Source organism: Chlorocebus sabaeus, chromosome 1 (assembly GCF_047675955.1).
Source record: "Chlorocebus sabaeus isolate Y175 chromosome 1, mChlSab1.0.hap1, whole genome shotgun sequence".
Taxonomy (NCBI): Eukaryota; Metazoa; Chordata; class Mammalia; order Primates; family Cercopithecidae; genus Chlorocebus; species Chlorocebus sabaeus.
The window spans coordinates 20,862,476-20,882,255 of NC_132904.1; the positions used below are offsets into that span (position 1 = coordinate 20,862,476).

Below are 19,780 nucleotides of genomic sequence, written 5' to 3' on the forward strand. Positions count from 1 at the left end.
AGACCCTGCCTTGGCAGATGCCTGCCTCAGGAAGAACCCACAGGGAAGCTGGTAACAAATCTGCCAGCCACATGGAGAGCCACTGGGCCAAACTACAGGGGTGTCCTGGGGAGCTTTTGCAAGGCAAAGGCTTTTGCAAGTTAGTCAGTTTCCCGAGCACCCACTGGGCGCCATCCTCCCTGGAGGGCCAAGGAATCCCCGTGGGTCTCCAAAGGGAGGCCACTTAGGGAATGGAAAAGAGCCCAGGTCTCAGCCTGTCTGTCACTCAGTCGCTGGTGATACTCGCGGGTCCCTCCTCTCGGCGCCTCACTTTGCCCATCTATCCAATGAGGATGCCGGGGCCCACCGTGTGGGAATTCGGAGGGGACTGGAATGGGCAGGAATGTGAAAATACCCAGAACTAGGGAGGGAAGACCACTGCAAGGAAGGCCAGCAACTGGCCCCATCCATCTCTTTGTCCCTTGTAGTGCTGGGACGGTGGCAGACGCATAGTAGGGATGAATTACTGCTTGAGTGGCAAATCCTCCCAGCTAGGACCTGGGTCTTCAAACAAACTTCTAGAAACCTCATCAGGCAGTGGGGCCCCAGGATCACCACCTTCCGTCCAGTGACTTTATTGGAACTGCAGTGCCTCCTGGTGGCCAGAATACGCAACTGCAGTCTTGATCTTGGCCTGCTGGGAGTTGGGCCCCGGAACCTGAATGCTTAGCCTTCTGGGTAAGCAGCCAGGGCCGGGGACTCCTCTTCAGTCTTGGCTTCCCGCGGGGCTGTGCCCCTCTATTTTCTCATACTCCTCCCTGGCAGGAATTCATGCAATGTTGTTGAACTGAGGAAACAGAAGCCAAGAGGTTTGTCCAGGGTCAGGGAGCTGCCAGGGTCACCTTTGGTCCTTCCTGCCCTGCACTGTGACTGGTTTCCTTGACCCCCCTCATCCTGCAAGGTCCCTTCGTCCAACTCCATGCAGCAGCCTCCTGACACAAGCAGTGTGTGTAGTGGACCAAGGCCCTCCTGCGTCTGGAGCCCAGCTGCGGGGCCTGGGGCCCTTTCCTGCAGACACACTGGCCACCCTGCAGAGCTGCCCCAGCCATACCAGAGGCAGAGGGAGCCCAGAGGAGCCTCCCCCAACCCAGGCACACACGGGCATTTGCATTAATTGCAGCGGTGTGTCCTGAGCCCTTACTCACACCAGGCGGAGGCCCCAGCTGCAGATCCCAGCAGTACATCTGGAAGGCCCACTCTGATCAGCTCACAGTCTAGGGAGGGAGAAGGCCCATGAGCTGGTGCTGTAAAGCGGGGGATTCAGTGTTTAAGAGGCAAGGGTGGTCAGGGAGGAAGAAAGGTGACCCTTGGCTGAGCCTCAAAAGCCTAGGAGAGGGATTCACAGCAGAAGAAATACAAAAAATAAAAGGTTCCATAGTTTAAAAAAAAAAAGAAAAAAAAAAAAAAGGAAAGGCAAGATCTCACTTTCATCCATCATGCTGGCAAAGACTTTAAAATGACCAAAATGACACTCTAATGACCATTATTGGCTGTGAAGTGGGAGGGGACACTGTGGCAGCTGAGGACATTACATGTTTCTGGAAGACAGCTTGGCCATGTTTCCCAGAGCCCCTCAGATGTGTGGAAAATTGAACCCCGTATTTCTAGGTCTTGGAGCTTCTTCTAAGGGAATCGCCATGCATGTATCGAAAGATTTAAATCAGAGACCTGCTATGATTTCAAACAAGTAGAAACCTGTGAGCCCAACAGAAGAGGATGGATTAAATAAAACAGCCATTGTTTTCACTAAGGCAGATCACCTGAGGTCAAGAGTTCAAGACCAGCCTGACCAACATGGCAAAACCCCGTCTCTACTAAAAGTACAAAAATTAGCCAGGTGTGGTGGCTGGCGCCTGTAATCCCAGCTACTCGGGAGGCTGAGGCAGGAGAATAGCTTGAACCCAGGAGGTGGAGGTTGCACTGAGCCAAGATGGCAGCACTGCACCCCAACCTGGGAGACAAAAGTGAGACTCTATCTGGAAAAAAAAAAAAGTTTACAAAGTAATGTGTTCTCTGTGTGTGTGTGTGTGTGTGTGTGTGTGTGTGTGTGTGTGAGATTTTCTTTTGGTCTGTCTTGATTTTTTAAAAATCTTCCATACAGAACATAGATTACTATTTGTAAGGGGAAAGAAAAGTCACAAAAGTTACAGAGAAAGCTATCTGGGTGAAAGTAGTAGTTAGCCACAGACAGGAGAGGCAGAGAGACGTGGTAGGTAGAAGGAAGGGTGCCCGCAGGAGTGCGGAAGCCTGAAGTCGCTCGTGCAGTGCGCTCGCTGCAAAGTGGAAGCAGGTCTATGAGCCTCAAGCTAGATGGAAGGCTGGGGTGTAAGTCCATGAGTCAGGTGGGACCAGCCCTGCCTTCGGGACCCTGAATGCCACATAAGCCTGATGTACAGGGTTGGCAGATTTAGCAAAAAGCAAGCAAGCAAACAACAAAACCAGGTTGCTCAGTCAAATCTGCATTTGAAATAATAATTTGTAGGATAAGTATTTCTTGTGCCATATTTGGGATATACTTATATTGTTTAAAGTATTAACAGTTTAGCTAAAATTCTAGTTTAACCGAGTCTCCTGTATTATTTCTGGCCATTCTAAGGAGGGATCTGGAAGCCAGTGAAAGGCTACAGAGAAGGCCATGTATGTTTTAGACACTCTCTGGTTGTATTTGAGGGTGGTGAGCCTGAAGGTGGAGAAACCCCTCAGGAGGTCGGGACTGAGCGTCACCCTGAGCGTCACCGGGATCCATCATGGTCCAGAGGTCTGAGTTGCAGGGGCCCAGTTTGTGACGACGGTGGCCAATCCCCACGGCGAGAAAAGGGCCTTTCTCGGAAGCTTCCCTAACCTTCCTCCAGCCCATTCCAAGTGGTGCTTGTCTCTTGCTTCCCATAATCCCACAGCACAGAGCCCAGCCTGCTTTCAGAGCATGCACCGTCCCGGATTCTAATCACTGCTTTCAGGTAACGTTTCAACCTGTTCCCGGGAGAACAAATAGAAAATTAATTCGGACCAGCCCCTCACCCCGACTAAATAAATAAATAAATAAATAAATAAATAAGTAAAAAGAAACAAAATTAACCCATAAATCCATATTGCCACTTCTGGAAACTCGTAGTGTTTTCTGAGGACAAATGCTCCACTCCCTTCCTCTTTTTTGGTCAAAATGAGATTTATTTGATATAAATTGAACATCTTTGCATGTGTTAAAACGCTATGCTTTCTTAGCGTCAATTTCATTCATTTGTTCATCAAATGTTTACTGAGTATCTACTGCACGCCAGCTATGCTACTAGGTGTCACATAGCAGGGTAAACAAAGCACACATGCTCAGATATATTCCCTGCTCCATGGGAGGGAGAGAGAGAGACAATAAACAAAGGGAAAACAGAAGAACAAATAAATACATAATATTGGCGCGGTGGTCCATGCCTGTAATCCCAGCACTTTGGGAGGCCGAGACGGGTGGATCATTTGAGGCCAGGAGTTCAAGACCAGCCTGGGCAACATGAGGAAACCCCATCTCTACTAAAAATACAAAAATTAGCGGGGTGTAGTGGCCCATGCCTGTAGTCCCAGCTACTCAGGAGACTGAGGCCTGAGAATCACTTGAACCTAGGAAATGAGGTTGCAGTGAGCTGAGATCGAACCACTGCACTCCAGCTTTGGTGGCAAAGCGGGACTCTGTCTCAAAAAAAAAGAAATAGCCTACAGAATAAAGACTATCGGGAAGGATCTTCCGTTTATGGAAATAACATCCTTTATTTAACCAATCCCCTATTGATGAATATTTTGATTACTGTCAGTTTTCCTGCATATTAAACAATGACATGATGAACTTTCTCTCTAGTGAATTCTTACCATTATAATTTAGAACAATTTTTTTTTGAGACGGAGTTTCATTCTTGTTGCCCAGGCTAAAGTGCAGTGGCACGATCTCAGCTCAGTGCAACCTGCGCCTCCCATGTTCAAGCAATTCTCCTGCTTTACCCTCCCAAGTAGCTGAGATTATTGGCAGCTGCCACCATGCCCAGTGAATTTTTGTATTTTTAGTAGAGACAGGGTTTCACCATGTTGGCCAGGCTGGTCTCAAACTCCTGACCTCAGGTGATCCGCCACCCGCCTCTGCCTCTGAAAGTGCTAGGATTACAGGCGCAAGCCACTGTGCCCAGCTGTAAAACATTTTTTGGTGTACACTTTTATGAGTTTTAACACACTCATGTATAGATTCATGTATTCACTGCCACAGTCATGATACAGAATAGTTCCATCACAGCAGTGCAAGCCCTTTGTGGACAAACCTTCTCCTTCCTGTTGTGCCTGGCAACCAGCGATCTGTTGCCTAGAGTCCCCGTAGTTTTGCCTTTCCCAGAATTCATGTGCTAGCTGAGTGAAGTTGCCCTTTATGTAAATTTGAGACTGGCTTCATTTACAGACCCTAAGGCCACCCTTGAGATTCATCCATGTTATTGTTTGTCAACAGTTCTTTCTTTTCACTGTGGAGCTGATCCGTGGCCAACCACAGCTTGCATTTCCATTCCCCTGTCAAAAGACACTTGGGGTGTTTCCATTTCGGGGTGATTCTGAATAGAGCTGCTGCAGACATTTGCCTATGGGTTTGGGTTCCTCTCCTCTTAAAATAAGTCATTATTTCTGTAGGGTAAATACCTAGGAGTGGGATTGCTGGGTCATGAGGTCAGTGTTAGTTTAACTAGATAAGACACCGCCCAAGTGTTTCCACCGTGACAGATGGGAGTTCCGGGTGCTCCACACATCGCCGTAATTTGGCATCATCAGGTCTTCTTATTCCCACATAGGCACATAGTGGTATCTCATTGTGCTTTTAATTTGCATTTCCATAGCGGGTAATGAGGTTGAGCATCTTTCATGCTTATCTTCTCCCTGCATATCATCTTGGGTGAAGTGTCTGCTAGAATATTTTGCCCACTTTTTGTTAAATATTACTATTAACTACACTCCACACTTCATTCAGATTTCACTGGCTTCCCCCTATGTCCTTTTACTGTTCCAGCATTCCACCCGGAACACATTGATGACACTTACTCCTCCTGCCTCCTTGGCCTCCTCTAGTCTGGGGCAGTTTCTCAGACTTTCCTTATGTCGAGAGCATTTCAGGTCTTGGGTTGGTGGCTGTGGGTGAGCAGGATGGCCTGTGCCACTGGCTAGCCTGAGGACTGCCATTTCCACCCCACCCTCTGCTGAAGACTGGCAGCCCCTTGAGGGCCGGGACACTGTTTGTCTCTGCAAACAGCTGTGCCCTGTGCATATGTGCTGAAATCTAAGCCCAGTCACTACTACCCCTTTGGCATTATTTATTGGGACTGGAGCTAAATTAGGGACATCCAAGTTGAGCTCTGGACAGACCCCAGTGGCGGATGAGGTGGGGTGGGGACGTGATCAATGGCTAACCTTTAACCTCCGCCCTCACCCCCACAGGCCTGTTTGGACAGCAGTGGGTTTAGTCAGTGCCCTTTCAATAGCATGAAAGGGCCTCATGCTGGCCTGTTTTTTTTAAGGAGATTACATCGTTGTGTGCACTCCGTCACAGGGTGTGTGGGGCCAGCTCACCCGAGCACAGAGTGAGTGGCATGTCCCCCACAAAGCAGATGTTTGGAGGAAAAATAGATGTAATCAAAACCATGGAGGATAAAATGACTGAGACCCCGTATGCCATATGCATGGGCCTGTGCACAGCTCCACGCAGGTCCACACCACCCATGTCCACCCCCACCCATGCGGATCTGCACCCACACACAACCACCCACATCCCACTCGTGTGCCTGCACTTGACCACACAAGCATGCGCACTCCACAAACCTATCTACAAGCAAATACACATATGCTCCCCATATCCACTCACAACTGCAGACTTGTGCTACATGCCCCCGGGTTGACATCTGTGCACACAGATGCTGCCAGCACCCTCTCCCTAAAATGACTCTAGAAGGTCATTCTTTAAATCACGGCCAAAAAAAAAAAAAAAAAAGAAAAAAGAAAAAAGAAAAATCAGTCACCTTTGGAAATCTCTCAAGGGTTTTCCTGTTTTAAAAAGGTGAAACAGGCCAGAGTGATGCCATTGGGTTGAACCAGGACAGGTGGGTAGAGGTTAAGGGAATGAAGCAAGGCTTTCCACTTCATTCATTTCTCCAGCTGAAATCCAAAGCCAGGGGTTCCCAGTGCTAGAATAGGCAGCTTCCAGAGGTATGGGGGTCCTCCCAGGGGGAGTTCCAGTAGAGGTTGAAAGGCTCAGTGGCTCCTGATTGAGAATATAACCTTGAACTGAATGCTTCCTGCTTCATCAAAAGCAGTCTATGGCAATAATGCTGACCCAGGATTGTTTGAAGAGCATTGGATACCATGATGGCCACACTGCATGCACAACACCCCCCATGGGGCAGGCGTTGCTCTTGGTGATGTAGGTTCACTACTTGATTGATGGCTCTGAGTAGTCAGGGTTTACTTCCAGATCAAGACTGGGAAGCTGCAGATTGGGACTACATTGTCTTGGACCCCATAGTCTCAGCCCTGGGACAAACCCATCACAGGAGGGGTGTCAGCATAGAGCCTTTCCAAGTCCACAAGGAGCTGCTCCAGGGAGGCTGTGAGAAGTCCAACCCCTGGCGGGTGGCCTGGGCCCAGGCCGGGCGCTGTTGCTGCTCAACCTCATGCCAGCACAAGGTGCCCCAAGGCTCTGAAGAAGGCTTGCCCAGCATTTCAGGCAAACTGAGAGCCCCCTGGTGGTCTTCCTACCCCAGTGTGGCTGCAGGGTGGGTGTGGAGCCAGTTCCTGGCAGATCCTGGACTGGGTTTCCATACCTTGGTTTCACTTCTGGAGCCACCCCCATGAAGCCCGTCTCTGCTTCTCCTTCTGTCCCCTGCTCGCTGCATGGAGACATCACTCAAGGTCTGTCTGGGTCTTTCTTCTCCCCTCTCTCCCTCAGTGACCTGCTGTTTGTGCAGTCAGCCTTGAATGGTGGCATTTGTCATTGCATGCCCCTTTTCAATGTATCCCACCCAACTTTCTCCCCAGTGGGTAGGAGGATGAGGCGGTTGGTTCATTTACTCAACAGACATTTTCTGCACATGCTCTGTAGAACATCGGCTCACCAAAGGTGCACACAGATACCTGGACAGAGTGAGAGCTCAGTGATGTTTGTTTGTTAGAAATTGTTCATTTATTCCTCAGCAACCTCTTACTGCATCTCTGCCACCTGACCTATCCTATGCTGAGCCTCAGGCTGAGAAGGGACAAACGGCAGGAAGCCCCAGCCCTTGGGGAACTGACATTCTATAGGAGGAACTGGACATTCAGGACTGGATGAGATACGAGTCACCTAACACAGGCATTCAGTAGAGAGGGTGAGCAGAGGACAGAAAACAGTCACAATCTGGGAGGGCTTCCTGGAGGAGCTGGTGCTTCACTGGATCTTGGAGGTCAGTTGGAAGGAGGGACATTCCAGGCAGGGGCCCGAGATGGGGACTTGGAGGACCAAGGTCTGTGGTTTCCTTTGGTCAGGAACAATTAGCCTGAGCTGTGGGACCTCTGTTTTCAGCATCCATCTTGTTGAGGAGGGCATCTCGCAGGGAGTCCGATCTGACCAGCACCCAGGCCTTCGGTCACCACCCTGACTCTCCAGCTAGCCCGGGGTCATCTCCCTGGAGAACAATCTGCTGGCTTTGCTCAGGGTCCGGCCCCACTCCCTGCCGCCCTCTGTTTCACACTGGCCGGAGAAACTCAGGGCTACCTGAGGAACAGCAGTGGGAACTGCAGAAGGAAGGGAGACTCAGAGGGGTGGCAGTATACTCCCAATGTCCACAGGGACAGGGCTGTCATGGGGAAGGGCGCTGGGAGGTTAGAACTGGAACCAATGAGCCAGACCTACAGGAGACAGACATGGGCTGGGTCTAAGGACGAATGGTCCAGCTGTCCGGGGGGCAGTGAGCTCCCTGCTACGCTAGACTGGAACCAGCGCCGGGTGGGGATGCTACAGGGTGGCGAGAAGTGGACATAGAGGCCTGAGCTTGGGGTCTTAAGACTGAGACTCTGAGAGGGCTGTGCTTGTCATTCTGACCAGTTGAGTGGAGCCGCAGAACTTCGGGGAATTTTTCTTTGTTGTCTAAATGAGGAATCCGGCCTCAGAATTTAAAGCAAGCTGACTCGAGACAGGTTAGAAGGCTTGCTGCCTTCTTCCTTGAGGAACCAGGAGCAGCACTTCCCTGAATTCCTTCCATCTCCAACACAGGCACACCCTCCCCCTCTCCTCCCCTCGCCAGGTCCTCAGGGACAGTCCCGGCTGCTGGTGAGCAAGGGAGGAAGGACCCTCAGCCACCCCGCTGTCCCTATTTGTAGGTGAGACTCCAGAGGTGAAATAGGTCATCTGAAGTCCCGGGCAGTGCAGGAGCCGAGGCCAGGGCTTCCAACTCTTGGGCTGGTGGTCTTCGCACACCCTGTACCACCTGTATCTCTCTGCCTGCTCACTTGGTCTCAGTGGGCAGCTGGAGGTTGACAAAACTGGACCCTTACTTGTCACCACGAAGACTGGACCTTCCACCACTTCCCCTGAGAGGCCAAGAGCTGTCTCAGTGCTGAGAGGCTGCCCCCAGGCCACATCCTCACTCCCTCATCCTCAGGGGCTGGTCTTGCTCCCCACAAGATGGGCAGAGCAGGACACCTTGGTCATGTGAGGCCCCTGGGTTCCTTCTGCCCCTACCTCTCTCCCTGGGAATAGGGCCTAAGACCCCAGGGGAGGGAGTAGAGGGCAGGCCAGGAGCTGAGAGGCTGTGCTCTGTCCGGAATTGGGGCATGTTCCCTTCTCTCTCTGGCCTCAGTTTCTCCCCAGTTAAAACTAGGAGTTCAGGCTGGTCCGTACCAACTCTAGGTTCCTGTAACATGGAGCTCCCATTGCTGTGCAGGCTGGTCCCCATCCCCAGCAAGGGTCCGTGGGGCTGTGAGATGGGGCCTGGGGACCGGGGCTCAGGGCTCAGTGCTCACCTCCCTCAGCCCCTCATCTGGCTTCCAGGACGTTGCAAAACAGGGATGGTTATTTTTGGTGAGGCTGGGTGGGGTTTCTTTAAGAAAAAAAAAACACAAAACCTAAAACATAAAATGTATTTGTCTGCCAGGAAGATAAATATCTTTGCTGAAAGCTCTTGGCCCAGCTGCCAGCTGTAGTTTGCAGAATACTGTCACTGAGGCTGTGGCTGTCTGCGTGTGCCTGGGCTCACACAGTGTCATGCATGACGCCGCTGGGCCGGTCGTGCACCCCCATGGCGTCTGCACTGCCAGTGGCCCTCAGGAGCAGCCTCCTGAAGCTGCTTCCAGGCCTGCTCTGGGCACTCACCTCTATGCCCTTTCCTTGATGCCTTGGAGAGGGAGGTGAGAACGCCACAGGCCAAACGTTCCTCTCAGCTTCCCCAGTGTGCACAGAAAGCCAGGGATGAGACTGAGTCTGAAGCCTCAGCCCTCAGGATCTGGATGGAGTCAGAAGACCTGGACCACAGGCATCATTCTGATGCTTAATGCCCATCCCCTGGACCTATTTCCAGAAGAAGAAACCGAGGGTCAGCGTGGTTGGTGCTCACGTCTACCACACGTGCTTGTTGTGATGATCAAAACTTGTGCATGCGAAAGGTCGTGTCAAATGCTCCCTACACATCTTATGAAGTGTGTTCATTCTTTCACTCAAGAAGTTCCTTTTCCCCAAGTTCCAGACAAGGAATGCGGCTCTCGAGTTGCTCACACCCACATCTGCAGACATCCAGTTGGCTGCCCTTCCCTAGGCATCTGTGCACGCCCTGCACATGCGCCCAAGGGCCTGCATGCTTGGAGGACTTCTCCAGGGTCAGAGTCCTCTAATGTTCTCCGGGTCTGTGGGTTTGCAAGTCCGGACTAGAAAGGTGAATATCAATAATGGCAAAACTACCTAGCTAGCACTCTAGCCTCTTTATTTCCCACAGCTACCCTATGAGGAAGATCCTATAAGGATCTTCATCCCCATTTTATACAGGGGGAAACTGAGGCACACAGAGGGTAAGTAAGCTCTCCTGAGCACAGAACTGAGGAGTCACAGCCATAGGATTCATAGCAAGGCTAAAGAGTCCATGCCCTAAACGAGGGTCCTTAGCCTGCAGGCTGTGGACCAGTACCGGGCCATGGCCTGTTAGTAACTGGGCCGCACACAGGAGGTGAGCAGCAGGTGAGTGAGCATTACTGCAAATTCTGGCACCTTTCAGGTCACTGGTGCCATTAGATTATCACAGGAGCATGAATCCTACTGTGAACCATGCATGCGAGGGATCTAGGTTGCATGTTCCTTACAAGAATCTGATGCCTGATGATTTGAGGTGAAACAGTTTCATCCCCAAGCCATTCCCCACCACCACCCCCTCCATCCATGGAAAAAATTATCTTCCACAAAACCAGTTCCTGGTGCCAAAAAGGTAGGGACTGCTGTCTAAACCCTCTGCCAGGAGGTGAGTGTGTCTGCCCAGGAAGCTCACCAGGGTGTGTGGTGGTAAAGTGGTTTCCCGCCTCACTCTCCCACCCCAGCCTCCACCTCTTCTTCCTTGACCTGTATGGGTTGATTGGTCCTTGCAGTCCTGAGCTCCTAGGAATGTGCCAGGGGGATTCCATCTGCCAGACACAGTGGCTGGGAGCCGTGCTCATGTACACCCACCCAGGCCCGGGGTCAGCGTGCTGGGGATGAAGGTGCCTGGGCAGCCTCAGTAAGCAATGTGCAGGCACTGCTTGTAACAGGAGATGTGGCCCATGCCTCAATCCCATGCACCCCCAAGGAAGAAAGACCCTTCTCTTGAACAATAGGTGAGACCAGTGTGCAGGGTTGAGGGGCGGGCAAGGAGGTGTTGACCCCTCAGCACTGGACTCTTGGGGCAGAGTCTCCAGCTCCTGCTGAACTCCTGGTGGGACTAGGCCAGGAAAGGAGGGGCACTCCTGTCTGCCTCAGTGCTGGGTCCTCCTCACCCCAAGCCCTACTGGGCCAGACATGGCTGCTGAATGAGTTTCCCTTCCACCCAGGGAGGCCATGGCACTAGGGTCAGAATGATCGGGACCCAGAAAAGTCCTGATGAAGGGAATCCCTCTAGAGAGAAGAGCTCAGGGTCAGTGAGGTGGGGACTAAAGGTCGCAGAAGTCAGATTGACTGACTTGGGTTCACATAACATTGGTGCTGAAAGGGACCTAGTCTAAGATGATGGCAAAGAGGCTCAGAGAGGGGAAGAGATTTGCCCAAGGTCACACAGCATGTTAATGGCAAGCCAGAATTAGAAGCCAAGTCTCCTGACCTTGTATCCAATGAGCTTTAGGAGGAAAAAGCCAGGGGGTGGCTACCCAAGTGCCCCTTCACCGATGTCCCCCTTCTTTTGCTTCGTTCAGCCATTGGTTTCTGACTTTGTTTCCTCCCCCCTCAGCTAAAGAAAGCTCCCTGGGTGAGCCAGAGTTACCCCCCGACTCTGACACTGTGGGGATGGACAGCAGCTACCTGAGTGTCAAGGAGGCTGGGGTGAAGGGGCCCCAGGACCGGGCCAGCTCAGACCTCCCCAGCCCACTGGAGAAGGCCGACTCGGAGAGCAACAAGGGCAAGAAGCGGCGGAACCGGACCACCTTCACCAGCTACCAGCTGGAGGAGCTGGAGAAGGTCTTCCAGAAGACCCACTACCCAGACGTGTATGCACGAGAACAGCTGGCCATGAGGACAGACCTCACCGAGGCCCGCGTGCAGGTCAGTGAGGGCCACCTGGGAGTGAGGCTGGTAAAGCAGAGCCTGCCCCTGGGCTCTTGGCTGCAGCTGGGGTCTCCTGACTGCCCACCAACCACACCATGGCTTTCCTTACCTCAGTTCATCGTGAGCCTGAGAGTAGGGGCTCCTAGCCTGCCCCTCATGCCCCTGTCCCAACTAGAGCAACTCTGCTTTTATCCTCTTTAATATTGGGCTTCTGTACTGTGGGAGGGGGCAAAGGAAGGAGGGCCCCCAGAAGAGGGGCAGGAAGGCTGCTGCTGGCTGTTTCTGGGCTTTACACTGTGTGAGAGTCCTGGCTTTTTCACAGAGAAGGGTTACTGGTCCCTGCTCTGGAAGGCCTATATCTTAGACAGGAAACAGGACAAACATGAAGATAATGTCTACAGCATCACAATGGGCAGAAACAGAGAACAGTTTAGCTCTTCCTCCTGCCTAGATGGCTGCCTCCCCCTCCATTTTTCAGGTCCCAACTCATACCTCCTCTGACAAGTCTTCCTGACCACCATGGCTAAAGCAGCAGCCCCCCTACTACCAGTCAACAACCAAAACACCCACCCAGTACAATACAGTGGAACCCAACACACTCAACCCAATTCACTGCAACCCAACGGAACACAACCCAATAGAACTCAACTCAACACACCACAGTGAAACTCAACCCAACACAATACAACCCAATAGAACTCAACTCAACCCAGCACAACACAATGGAACTCAACACACTCAACCCAACTCAACCCATTCCAACACAACACAGCCCAATATAACACACTCCAGTGGAACTCAACCTAACACAATGGAACCTGACACACTCAACCCAACTCAGTGCAATCCAATAGAACTCAACCCAGCCCAACCCAACACAACCCGATAGAACTCAACTCAACCCGACACAACACAATGGAACTCAACATACTAAACCTAACACAACCCATTCCAACACAACCCAATATAACACATTCCAATGGAACTCAACCTAACACAACACAACACAATAGAGCCTGACACACTCAACCCAACCCAACATAACACAACCAAACCAGATCACTTTTTGCTACACTGTCCTATTTTATCTTCTGAAAACTTTTTTAAATTTTTTTTTTTTTTTTTCTTTTCAGAGACAGGGTCTCATTCTGTCACCCACGCTGGAGTGCAATAAGACAATTATAGCTCACTGCAGCCTCAAACTCCTAGGCTAAAGTGATCCTCCTACCTCAGCCTCCCAAAGTACTAGAATTATAGGCATAAGTCACCACGCCTGGGCCCATTTTATCTTCTGGGTATTTTAGTTCATTTTTTTAAAGAGACTGGGTCTCTCTCTGTCACCCAGCGTGGAGTGCAGTGGTGTGATCATGGCTCGCTGTAGCCTTAACTTCATGGGCTCAAGGGATCCTCCCACCTCAGCTTCCTGAGTAGCTGGGACCACAGGCATACACCACCATGCCTGGGATAAGTTTTTTTTATTTTTTGTAGAGATGGGGTCTTGCTAGGTTGCCCACGTTGGTCTCAAACTCCTGGCCTCAAGTAATCCCTCACCTCAGCCTCCCATAGTGCTGGGATTATAGGTATGAGACACTGTGCCCAACTCCTATTTTGTCTTCTTTCTAGGATTTTTGACTGGCTTAAGTTATTTTACTTGTTTGTCCCCTTCCACTAAACTGTGATTTCCTTGAGATCAAGCACTGATTGTTCATCACTGTATTCCCACCAATTAGAGAAAGCCAAATGCAGAGCATCAAGGCTAAAAAATAAGTATCCATGGATCAATCAACCCCTGTTCAGAGAGCTGTGTCTCCCCCACCAGCATGAATTCACAGCAAAGAAAGGATCAGAAAGAAAAGACCCATGAGTAGCCAAAATACAGGTGACAAAATTCACACACTCAAGTTTAAGTTTCAATTTAACACAAAATAAATGTCATAATCAGTCTGCTTTTCCAACCCAAAGCATGTTGGAAATAGCAAATAAAGTGTTGCCATATAGCAGTTTTTCCCTCTCCAGTGGGCCAGAAAAATTAACAGCTTTAGAACAAAGAGGAATTTTTTTTTTTTTTTTAATCAGCAAAGCGCCATACAGCTCAGTGGGCTGGGCCCTTCCATGTAAGGAGAGAGATGCCCCAACCCTGCCATCCTCAGCAGGCCCCAGGGACTCTTGCATTAATTCACGAAATCATCTTCAGCAGCCTTGTTCTAAGGCGTCAGTAAAAGGTTCATCCGTTACAACCATGTTCTGTTTAAGAAGGCAGAGGCATCTCTAAGAGAGTCTACAAACTTTTTTTCCAAAATGGCTAATGTGGAAAAGGACTGGTGGTGATCAGTAAATATGTAGCTGTTCAGAAACTGCAGCTACCAGAAGTGATGCTGAAGAGTTGTATGGTTGAGTTGCTGTAAGTTCCCTGAGGGCAGGTTGCCTTTTTTTTTTTTTTTTTTTTGAGACAGGGTCTCACTGTGTCACTCAGGTTGGAGTGCAGTGGTGTGATCTTGGCTCACTGCAGCCTCCGCCTCCTGGGTTCCAGTGATTCTCATGCCTCAGCCTCCGTAGTAGCTGTGACTACAGGCATATGCCACCACACCCAGTTAATTTTTTGTATTTTTTGGTAGAGATGGAGGTTTCGCCATATTGGTCAAGCTGGTCTTGAACTCACGACCTCAAGTGATCCACCCGCTTTGGTCTTCCAAAGTGTGCTGGGATTACAGGCGTGAGCCACCATGCCCGGCCCAGGTTGCCTTTTTTTTTTTTTGACAGAGTCTTTTTCTGTCACCCAGGCTGGAATGCAGTGGTGCAATCTTGGCTCACTGCAACCTCTGCCTCCCGGGTTCAAGCGATTATCCTGCCTCAGCCTCCCGAGTAGCCAGGATTACAGGTGCACACACCACACCCGGCTAATTTTTGTATGTTTAGTAGAGATGGGGTTTCACCATATTGGCCAGGCTGGTCTTGAACTCCTGACCTCAGGCCCAACTCAGCCTCCCAAAGTGCTGGGATTACAGGCATGAGCCACTGCACCTGGCAAGGCTGCCATTTTATCCCCCTCCAGTGCCTAATGAATGTTTGAGGAAGGACAACAGGGCAGCTTGGATTTCCTGTGAATCCGGAAGCCCTCACACACCCAGATCTCATTTGAATTTGGACCAGCCACTCACATGACCTTACGTGCCTGAGTTTTGACAGGAATCCTAGCATCTAGCCTGATCTCCAGCAAATGGACTGGGGAGGACCCACCGGTATAGGTAGAGAAAGGGGCATGGCTGGTTATTGGACAGCCCGGTAGGTGCTGTGTTGGTGTAGGATAAACCAGTTCATTTTCTGTGCAGTATGTGTGTATATTTGTGTTTGCATATGTGGGTTGCATGTGTGCTTCCTACCAACATATGGGAGTGCCCGGGAGTAGAATTCACTAAGTTCTGAAAGAAGAATGACACTTCGAGTACAAAACATGAAAACAAAGGCACACAGAGCATTTTTCAGTTACCATCATACAACTAAAACAGTGTTCTCTGCAGACACACATGCACACACACATGCACGCATGCACACACACTTATGCCTACTTCCAAAATGGAGTTGAGATAGCTTACAATGAAAGATTTATTTATTCAATCTAAAAACAAGAACAATGGCATGAAATGCGGAGGTAATGTGGTTAAAAAAAATTTAGGCTAAGGTTCATGGTTGCCTGCCTTTGAGCACAAACTTCAACTTGGAGCTTCCTGGCAGCCAAGGCAGAAAGGGAAACTCTGATGTACTGCATATCTTATCATCCAGTAGGAGGACCATAGAATTATAGAACAGTAGTGCTGGAAATGATCGCCCCATCTTCCCATCTGATAGACGAGGAAGAAGAGGCCCATAGGTGGGAAGTCATAACCTGAAGTTAACAGCAGCCACTCAGTAGCGGCGCCGTGACTGAAATCCAGGACTCCTGAGTCCCAGCCTAGTGCTTCTTTGACTTTAGTTTGCTGTACAAGGACACACGCCAGATGGTTCAGAGGCTTTTCTTTGTATAAAGGCAGCAGGGTGGGTGGGATCTTCATGTGCGTCAGACTTGAAGGGTTGAGCCCTGAGCCTGGCAGTGCCTTACCCCCCTGGGGGGGTAAGGGGGTGGTGATGGAACCCCCTTCCTGCCTCTGCTGTTTGTTCAGGGCCCATACTCAGCTGGTGGCAAGCCAGGTGCCTGGAGTAGAGTGGTGGTAGGGACAGGGACGGGGCATTGGGGGCCCCAAGATGGACTTTTCCTGGGAAGAAGCCTGGGGTTTGGCCCTGCTCCAGGGGGCTGCAGGGGCCTCTCTCTGCTGTCTGGGATTCCAGTCTCTGCAGCTGGTGTCTGAAGACAATAAGACAGAGGCCTCCCCGCCCTGGGCCACCCCGCCCTGGCCCCAGATGGGCTGCGGTTAGCAAGGCCTCCGCCAAGACAGTTGGTTCCTTGCACAGCCCGGTCCTTGGGAGAGGCCTGTGCTGAGTAGGCCCAGGCCGGGGTGGTCCTGAGGTGTGACATTCAGACTGGGAGAACAGTGGGGACCTCATGGTTGGCCATCCTCCTGGGGCTGCACAGTGGAGACAGGCCTGCGGTGCAGAGCTTGGAGGCACAGGAGCAGGCCTGGGGGTTGGTGTGGCATCTGGAAGGGAGCTCTCCGAGCCCCTAGGGTCAGAAATGGAAGGACACTCCAAGCCTCAGGACCTGCAGACGTGAGCATAGAAGGGGTCGTGGGGATACCCTTGCTGCCTCCAATTTACTGGGGAGGATATTGAGGACCGGCCAGGCTCACCTAGCTCATGTCTGGATCTGGGCAGAAGAGCCAGAGCTGGGTGCACAGGGTAAGGCCCCAGGACAAAGGAACAGGAGAAGGAGGGAGGAGGTGGGCAGCCCTGCTCCCAGCAGCCACTCACCCGCCTCTCACCATTTCCATCTTCAGCCCTCAAATAAATCCCTCAGCCTGACCTCCTTCCACTCCTGTTCCAAAGACGGCGCTAGCTCTGCCGGCCTCTCCCCCGCCTGGTCATCTGTCTTCCCCAGATAACCCGCATCTCCTCCTCCCTCACACTCAGCTCCAGCGAGCCCGCGCCCCACATTCCACTCCCCCACACGGCTCCTCCCTCCACTCTAGACCCCTTTGCCAGGCGCTGGCCACCTCCTTCCCTCTTCGGGGTCCCTCCCCGCCCATCCCTGGATCTTCTGTTCCAGAGCCTGCAGGGACATCTTCCACTTCCACAGTCCCACCATGGGGACCTGGAACCCACAGAGACACAAGGGGAACCCCAACAGTTACAGTGACAAAAAGAAAAAGAGAAGCCATCTCTCTGCGTGCCTCCAGTGGCTTCTCCCCTCCCCCCAGCTCCCCCCACAGAAAACCCTGGGAGGCTGAGGAAGGAGCGGAAAGACGGAGCTAAGCCTGCAGGAAATTAAACATGAAATGAAAACAAGCTCCTCTGATTCATTCTCTCATCCTGGCCCCAGTCTCCCATCCCAGGCCACTGATAAAGAGGGATCCCATTTCAGCAGCGCAGAGAGAAGACCCCATCTGCCCTTGGCTCCCAGTGGGCGGCCAGGGCCTGGACCCTAGGAATCCCTGGAGGAAAAGGGGTCCTGGGAGGCCAGGGCAGGGGCTGAGACCCCAAGCTTGGGAGAGGGTCCGTTTCTAGGGAAGAGACTTGTCCTCCCCCAGTCAATGTGTGCACACACACGCACATGCGTGCAGCCACACTAGTGGGTACACTCATGCACACACATGCTTAGGATTAGGAAGGGGAAAGTGAGTTGGTATAGGAGTGGAGAAACACACTAATGCGCACCCCTGCACCCCTGCTCACCCCCACCCTCCTCACAGTAACATGAGATACATTCCCATCTTCTTTGACTTCTCTTTCCTCTAGCAAAAGACAGTGAGAAAGGTCAGGAGCTGTAAAGAAACAAATGGGAAGTACTCTAAACATTTTTGGACTGCATTTCCCATCTATTTCCCCAGCTGCGGCTATGAGGCACCATTCGCCACACAGAAACTGAGGCCGCTGGCAATGCCAGTGCTTCTATGAGCCCGTCTGTTGGCCAGCTACACTGGATGCCCGAAGAGGCCAGGCAGCGTCTGTGGGGAGCATGTCCACACCTCCTCCCCTCCTTGTAGTGGTTCCTAGGAAGCTCAAAGGCTCTGAGGCAGAGGAATTTTGAGAGCTGACTCCTATGTTTAGTTCAGCAGCTGCATTGATCGTGATGGATGGAGAAGTGTTTCCACCTGGAGAGCAGGGACTGGCCCTCAGGAAAGTTGGCTTTCTTGATGCCTGGGCCTGGAAGAGCCTGGCAAGGCTGCTTGTGGCTCTACAGCTGAGGCTGTTGTCATGGCTCTGTTCTCCCGGTCTGCAGCGTGCTGTCTGAGGTGTGCTCACTTGCATCTGAGTCTGCAAAGCCAGCAGGCAGGTGCACATCGAGATGGCAGAAGCCTCCCTCTGAGGAGCACCACAGTCCATTTCTGAATCAGCCTAAAGCCATTCCCGGCCTGGAAGCTGATCCCTCCTCATTCTCCCTCTCTCACCCACCCCGTCCCCATCGCCTCTTCTCCAGATCCTAAGTCATGGGCCAGGGGTAGGGCAGCTCTTGCTCCTGAGCCTTGGGAAAGTTCTCAGCCTTCCAGAAATGCTTGTGCAAAGGAAAAGGACCCAACACTCCCCATCACCAAAGACCCCAGTGCTCACAGCTGTCTCAGAGACCTCCCCTCCCCTCCCAATCAGGCCAACACCCCGTCCACCCATGCTCAGTGACAGGTGGGCCTCCGCTTCCTCTCAGCATCAGGCCACTCTTCTACACAAGATGCTGAAGCGACTGCTTCTACGGACAACACCAAGGGCAAACCACTTTACTTGGCATTCAAGGCCCCCTGCGATCTGCCTCTGTCTCTCTCTTTCCCACTACTTCCTTCAAATTGACCTCTTTAGGCTTTTGGAGCATGCCTCGCTGTTTCTAAACCCAGGCCTTGGCTTTCCTCCTTCCAGTCAACCATTCAAGGCCCAGCTCCTGTCCCTCCTCCAGGAAGTCTTCCCTGACTGCCTCTGTTGCCCAGCAGAGCCCCCGTTCTCCCACAGGGTCTCATTCCCTTTAACACAGGGGAGTTTTGAGCTGGGAGACTGTTTCCAACAAGAAGGTTGCAGACAGGATGCAGGGAGGAAGGCATTCTGAATCTGGACCAATAGGCCTTAGACAGCCATGAACCTTTTGGAACACTGTGGCAAAACTGTGTGTGACGGTCTAGGAGAACATATCTGGAGGAGCGTTTGTAGCTTTTATCAGCTTCTCCACAGGAGTTTGTGACCCACAGTGGGTTAGATGACTGCTAAGATGACCAGTGACTGATTTCATAGGTGGTGACACTTGACTGCTCTAGATTCTGAAGCTTAGGAAAATAAAGTTCTGGCTCAGGATCACGCCCATGGCTAGTGGGGGTAAGATACCTTCCCAGCTCAGAGTGGATGATTCTAGATTGTCAGCTTTTGAGGACAAAGACCAAGGTTGATATTTATGTGTGGCCCCACTGCTTCCCAAACACACTGCAACTGATGGGGGGCTCAAGGGAACAGTTTGCACTGCCTGAAAGTGAGGCCTCCAGGCTGGCATCTCACCCTGGTGACATCGGCTTCATCTTGTAGGTCTGGTTCCAGAACCGAAGGGCCAAGTGGAGGAAGCGGGAGCGTTTTGGGCAGATGCAGCAGGTTCGAACCCACTTCTCCACTGCATATGAGCTACCCCTCCTCACCCGAGCTGAGAACTACGCCCAGGTAAGTCCCGCCCTAAGCTGCCGCCACCGATCCCCAGCCCCTGGTGCTCTGAGAATGAGCCCCTTGGAGGAGAGCCCAGGTCCCCCGAGATGACTTATGGCTGCAGGCTGCCCTTCCGTCTCATTCCAGGGGTGTGCCTGTTTATACCAGAATGTGGGAGGCCCAGGGTTACTCTATCCAACTAATCATTGAACCAGGCTTGGCTGAACT

The 19,780-nt window shown here is 51.7% G+C and overlaps 2 protein-coding genes across 2 annotated transcripts in view; one reads left to right on the plus strand and one right to left on the minus strand.

The window, feature by feature from the left end:
• ALX4 (ALX homeobox 4) overlaps window positions 1-19,780 on the plus strand; it is a 45,267-nt gene that overhangs the window by 22,909 nt on the left and 2,578 nt on the right. The window contains exons 2-3 of the mRNA XM_008000967.3: window positions 11,481-11,791; window positions 19,442-19,570. Of these exons, the coding sequence (XP_007999158.1) occupies window positions 11,481-11,791; window positions 19,442-19,570 (440 nt within the window). The remainder of the gene's footprint in view (window positions 1-11,480; window positions 11,792-19,441; window positions 19,571-19,780) is intronic.
• The window catches only part of EXT2 (exostosin glycosyltransferase 2), a 197,159-nt gene continuing 180,240 nt past the window's right edge, over window positions 2,862-19,780 (minus strand). Inside the window, exon 14 of the mRNA XM_073017126.1 lies at window positions 2,862-3,009. Coding sequence (XP_072873227.1) covers window positions 2,877-3,009 — 133 coding nt within the window. The 3' untranslated portion in view covers window positions 2,862-2,876. The remainder of the gene's footprint in view (window positions 3,010-19,780) is intronic.